The 6,000-nt window shown below is 60.8% G+C and overlaps 1 protein-coding gene across 1 annotated transcript; it reads right to left on the reverse strand.

The window, feature by feature from the left end:
• Positions 1 to 1,706: 1,706 nt before the first annotated feature.
• Positions 1,707 to 3,312, reverse strand: IER5L (immediate early response 5 like). The gene has a single exon (XM_019949311.3). It carries the CDS (start codon positions 3,094 to 3,096, stop codon positions 1,885 to 1,887), a length of 1,212 nt encoding a protein of 403 aa, XP_019804870.1. The 5' UTR covers positions 3,097 to 3,312; the 3' UTR covers positions 1,707 to 1,884.
• Positions 3,313 to 6,000: the final 2,688 nt, after the last annotated feature.

Here is a 6,000-nt window from a genome sequence, read left to right on the forward strand (position 1 = left end):
GAGGGAAGAGAGGCGGGCGGGAGGGAGGGGAGAGGGAGAAGGGAGGGGCGCGAGGAGGGAGGGAGACGCCGCCAGCACACCACCAAGTGGCACCGAGCAGTGATAACAAACTCAACTTAAAAAAAAGAAAAGGAAAAGGAAAAAACTTCCCCAAGTTGCAGCCCAAGATGTGCGGACGTGCGGGCAGAGGCGCAGGGCGGGGAGTGTGGGTGGCCCGCAAGCCCCCCGGCTGCTCTCCCCAGCCGAAGAGAGCTCAGACGTGAGGCCGACCAGGCCCTGCGCCCCTGGCAGGTCAGGAAATGTGCTGGAGGCTCGCTCGGCTTCCTGATGGAGACCCTGGGGGCGGCCGGTTCCCGTGGGGGGCAGGCGCCTCTAGGGAGGGGGGCCCGGGAAGCGCGCAGCGCCGGCTCCTTCCCCAGCAACCAGCACCACACCCCCATTCCGCTCCCACCCCCGGCCCTGCGGTTGTGGGCAGATCCTGCCCTCCCAGGCCCAGGAGAGCTGGGGTTTGCCGGAGGGTAGGGGTCTCTCCTCACCACCCTCTATCCTCCCATCCACCTCCAGGTTGACCTGAAAACAAGGCACCGCCATCCTCTATAATCGACTTTTTATTAAGATTATAAATTTAAACAAATCTGAACAGTTTTACCCGGTGATATACAATTCAGTATGCACAAAAATACAGGGGAATGAGGGAGAAGGGCCAAGAAAGGAAGGGTTGGCAACTTGTTTTGGAGTCCACATGGTGCCGATGATGGAGAACCAGAGGGGCTGCAGACCAACCCCACCTTTTTACAACAAAAGGCTTTAAATTAAACAAGATCTATCGAGCTGAAGACACAGGACGGGGTTGTCACAGGCTCGAACAATGCTGGTTTCATGAAATGCAACCGAAGGCTGAACCAGGACAGTGCAACTTAGAAGCACACACACAAACACCACATCTGACCAGGAACTTAGTGAAAAGTCTCCAACGCAGTCGGCGGTCCCGGCCCCTCCCTCCCTCGGGGCCGCCGGAGATCCAGGTGAAGGAATCGACTTCCTTTTTTGTTTAGTGAGGACCGCAGTGCTGGGCATGATGGGAAATGTAGTCGGCTGTGCCCGCCCCCCACCCCTTCCCCAAACAGTGTCCGAGAGTGTCGGGGTGTCGGGCGCCACCCCCGAGTCTGGAAGACGGGTGGAGGAGGGGAGGAGAACAGAGCCAGAGGGGCGGGGAGAGGAGGGGTTCAAGACACCCGCCCCGCGAAGAAAAGAAAAAAAAGTTGAAGTGTTTTCATTTCTGCCTTCTCATTTTGAGAACTTTGGAGGCCGCCCCCAGAGAGGAAATGTGACCCAAACGTCCCTTTCGGAGATAGAGTTTGCCTTTGTTTTTGCTCAGGATTTCACAAGACCCATTCCTCACCCCACGGAGGAACTCGGGAGAACGGAGCGCCGGGCTTCCTAGGTCTGACAACTGATTGGAATCGGAGCCCCGGGCCCCGCGCCCTCCTGCGCTGCGCCCCCAGCGCGCCCCGGCGGTCCGGGCGCCCTGCCTCGCCCCCGGCTGCCCGGCACCTCCGCCGGGCAGCAGCCCTTCCTCACGTGGCTGGCTCCTCTCTAAACACCACTGCAATCACTACAATAAAAAGAAAAAAAAAAGAGTAGGAGAAACACAAAGCATACTTAAATAGGCGCTTTTTCTCTCTGCAAAAATAAAGTCCAAGATCTTAGATTTCTTTTTCTTTTATTTTACAATTTATAAAACATCAGCCATCTCCCTCTGCTCGCCCCCAGCTCAGCCCCGAGTGGCCGGGTGCCCGTTCGTTCCCTCCTCTCGCCCCTTGGCCGAGTCTTTGTCTGGCCCCAGCCCCGCGGGGCCCCGGGTCCCCGTGCCCTCAGGGGTCCCTAGAAGGCGACAATGGCTCGAGTCCAGGCGCCGAGGCTGGCGAGCGCCTGCTTGGCGCACAGCTGCCCGTTGAGCGGCGGCGGCTGCTCAGAGGAGTCCGGCTGTCGGCTCACTAGCCCGGAGAAGCCCGAGCCAAAGATGGAGATCAAGTTTGAGATGTTGGACGCGTCCGGGGACGAGTCCGGGCAGAAGTCCTCGAAGCGGGCGCGCTTGCAGGGGGCGAACGGGACGCCCCCGGGGGGCTCGGCCCCCAGGTCGCCCGCGTCCTCGTCGTCGTTGTCCTCCTCCTCCTGGCCTGGGTAATACTTGCGCTTGCAGCCGGCGGCGGACGCCAGGCCGGGTCCCGGGGCGCCCTGGCCACAGCAGGGGCAGTGGGCGGAGGCGCAGCAGTCCTGGTGCAAGTAGCCGTTCTCCACCGTGGTCACCACGTGAGTGTCCAGGTCCAGCACGGTGGTCTGGCTGCTGCAGTGCACGCCGAAGTCCGAGGGGGCCGGGTACGCGCCCCGGTAGAAGCCGGGGGAGGAGGCGGGGGCCGGGGAGGCGGGCGGGGAGGCGGCGGTAGCCGCCTGAGGGGCGGCCCCTGGGGGCGCGGAGGGCGCGGAACAGGCGGCCGAGGCGCGAGGGTCCCGCGGGCAGAGCGCGGCGGGCGCGGGCGGCGGCAGCGGCGCAGGACCCGGCTGCAGCGGCTCCAAGGGCTGCCCGCGGTGGGGCGCGCCGTGCGGCGGCTGGAGCGCGGCGCACCCGGGCAGCTCCGAGAGCGCCCCCGCGCCGCCCGCGGGCGCCCCGGCCGCCGCCGCCGCGCAGCCCCTGGGCGCAGGGTGCTGGTGCTGGTGCAGCTGCTGCTGGAGGTGCAGCTGGTGGAGCTGGTGAAGCTGGTGCAGCTGGTGCCGGGCGACAGGTTCGCGCGCCTCCGCGTCCCCGCCGCCGCCAAGTTGGAGCGGGCCGAAGTCGGCCGCGCTGGCCGGCATGCCCGGCGCCGCGTACGCGAGGTGCTGGTGCTGGTGGTGGGGCGGCTGCTGCTGTTGCTGCTGCTGCTGGCGCCGGTAGAGCTCGGCGTAGCGCTCGCTCAGGTAGAGCTGGCGCGCGTTGCGGAGCACGTAGGACACCAGGAGGTTCTTGTGCAGCTTGATGCCGCCGCGCTGGGTCCGGGAGCTGTGGATCTTGCGCAGGGAGATGCTGATCAGGCTCTGGGCGTCCAGGGCGCACTCCATGCTCCCGCGGAGACGGCTGCGGCGGAGCAGCCGCGACCGCTGCTGCTGCTAATGCTGCTGCTGTTTCGGCCTCCAGCCGGCCTCCGGGACGTGCTGGTCAGGGGAAACGGAGTCCGGGTCAGCGGGTCGGCTGCGCTCCGAGAGGAGCCGCCACCATGCGCTGCGCGCCACCCGCGGGCTCGTGCTCCCCAGACGGCGCCAAAGCAATGAGCCTCGGCCGGCCCCGGCCCCAGCTATTTAGCCGGGCGTCCGGGCCCCGCCCCACACGGGATGAGCCAATAAGAGTGCTCCAAACCTCCCGAGTGACAGACGCTACCCGCCCCGGGGCCACTAGACTGGCCAATCAGACCAAGGCGGTTCCTTTGTGCTATTCAAATACCGAACGGACCCCGGGCCTCCAACGCCGCCGCTGCCTCGAATGTTCTCCCGTGGCCGCGGCGCCGCGCGGGACTCGGAGCCACCGAGGCCGCTGTCTGCGACATGGGTCGCCTCGCAGCCGCCACGTTGGAGCCCGCGGCCGCCCTCGGCCTAGTTCCTGGGAGCCGGGGGTCGGCTCACCTGCGTGCTGCTGCTACAGCTCCTCCCCCTTCCGCACGGCTGGGCCTCACCTGCGGCAGGTGAGCGCGGCTCCCACTCCCGGCCACGCGGCACCTCCTTTCATACCTACCGCCCCCGGGTGACCCGCGGGACGCAAGGTTTTTGCAAGAGACTAGTGGGGCCACCGGCTTGACCTTTGGGGACTCCTCAGGAGAAAGAGATTTCGAGGTACCCTCAGCCGCCGAGTATGTTGGGCCTGACTCCTTGACTTTTGGGCTGAGGAGATTCAGAGAACACTCGGGGAAGGGCCGGCCTCCCCATTTGTCTGACGGGAGAAACCAAAACATGGTGAATTTTGGTCTCCTCTGATAGAGGAGGCTTGGAGGCGTGCCCCTCGCAAACCGCTGAGGTCTCAAGGCGTTCCGAGAGCTGACATCCAGTGTCCTAATCACCGGTTCTGTAACCTTTCCTTGCCTTCCTAACTAATAATAATGACACTAGGGACTGTTATTAAGTGCCTAGGATGGGGCCGGCCCTGCCAGAAGCGCCCTGACTCCCTCCCTGTGACTGCAGGCAGAGCGGGGACCTGAGTCTCTGAGGAGTGGGGTGACTCGTGGGAATCCCACAGCTCCTAAGGGGCAGGGCTCGGATTGCTACCAGGACTGTGAGCTCCAGACGGGAGGCGAATACCAAGGGCCGAGGCACTCGCCCTCTTAACTTTTGTTGACACTTGTTTTCCTTCTTGTCCTGAACCGTTTACGGGCCACCTCCTCCCAGCTGGGGCCTGATATGGTGGGGACGATCTCCAGGGCACTCTCCTCCTGGACTGGGAAGCCTGAAAGGGGGTGACTGCTGCTCAGAGGGGGGTTGGGGTCCAGGGCGCCTGGGTGGGAGGGTGTCTTTGAAGTGGTTTGCCTGAGGGTTGGCCCCTGAAGGAGGAAGAGGCTTCACAGAGAGTATGAGGGCTAGGTGGGCCTTGGGGGCGGTTGGGGGCGGGGCTGGGGTGGGACGAGGTCCCGGGAGCAAACTTCCTGCTCTTTCCCCCTCTCCTTGGGATTTCTTCTGAGTTTCCTCTTTCTTTGGGCCTGTTGTCCTCAGCACCTGCTTCATCCCTTGGGAGGAGGAAAGAGACCCAGCCTGCCCACTCTGTACTTTCTGGGTCTCCCCTCAGACTTAAGAATTCTCCAGGTTTGTTTCCTCACACAATTTTTCAGCATCTACTCAGTGCCAGGCATCAAGGGTAAAAACAGATTTAGGGAGCATGTACCCCACTTTTCAGATGAAACTTGGGACACTGACAGTGGAAGGGACTTGCCTGAGGTCCCACAGCTCCAGATCCAGCGCTCTGGCCTTTCCATGCCATCTGTGAACAATCTCAAACTGGTCTGAGCCCCTGTGATCAGAAGCACCTCTTCTGCCCCCACCCAGAGAAGCCAGGATTGACATTTTAGGGGAACTGTGAGAAAGGGCATCTTCTATACTATTGGTGATCTGGTGATAGGAACACACAGGAGTGGAACTTGTTTATGTGACAGTACCTGTAAGAATAAAAATATACTGCTCCTTACTTCCTCAGGGCCTGTCTTGACACACAAAGCCTTCGTTCATTAATTTATTTGTTTTTCTTAAAGTAAATTTATTTATTTTATTTATTTTTGGCCGCGTTGGGTCTTCGTTGCAGTGCGTGGGCTTCTCATTGCGGTGGCTTCTCTTGTTGTGGAGCACGGGCTCTAGGCACGTGGGCTTCAGTAGTTGTGGCACGTGGGCTCAGTAGTTGTGGCTCGCGGGCTCTAGAGTGCAGGTTCAGTAGTTGTGGCGCACGGGCTTATTTGCTCCGCGGCATGTGGGATCTTCCCGGACCAGGGATTGAAACTGTGTCCCCTGTATTGGCAGGTGGATTCTTAACCACTGAGCCACCAGGGAAGCCCCCATTTGTTTATTTTTGAAGTTCACCTTTGAGATATCATTAGCATGTGGAGGGAAGCGGGAGGTCCTATCTGGTTCTACCGTCACGTCTGGGACCCATGGCGTCTGGCACATTGCATGATTCCAAGAATGTAATTTTTTTTTAACGTCTTTATTGGAGTATAATTGCTTTACAATGCTGTGTTAGTTTCTGCTTTATAACAAAGTGAATCAGCTATACATATACATATATCCCCATATCTCCTCCCTCTTGCATCTCCCTCCCACCCTCCCTAATCCCACCCCTCTAGGTGGTCACAAAGCACCGAGCTGATCTCTCTGTGCTATGCGGCTGCTTCCCACTAGCTATCTATTTTACATGTGGTAGTGTATATATGTCCATGCCACTCTCTCACTTTGTCCCAGCTTACCTTTCCCCCTCCCCATGTCCTCAGAACCTTT

The sequence above is a fragment of the Tursiops truncatus genome, chromosome 6 (assembly GCF_011762595.2).
Source record: "Tursiops truncatus isolate mTurTru1 chromosome 6, mTurTru1.mat.Y, whole genome shotgun sequence".
Classification (NCBI taxonomy): domain Eukaryota; kingdom Metazoa; phylum Chordata; class Mammalia; order Artiodactyla; family Delphinidae; genus Tursiops; species Tursiops truncatus.

What these genes read in the sequence shown, in the direction of transcription:
- IER5L (XM_019949311.3), bottom strand. Translation starts at nt 3,096, where the DNA reads ATGGAGTGCGCCCTGGACGCCCAGAGCCTGATCAGCATCTCCCTGCGC.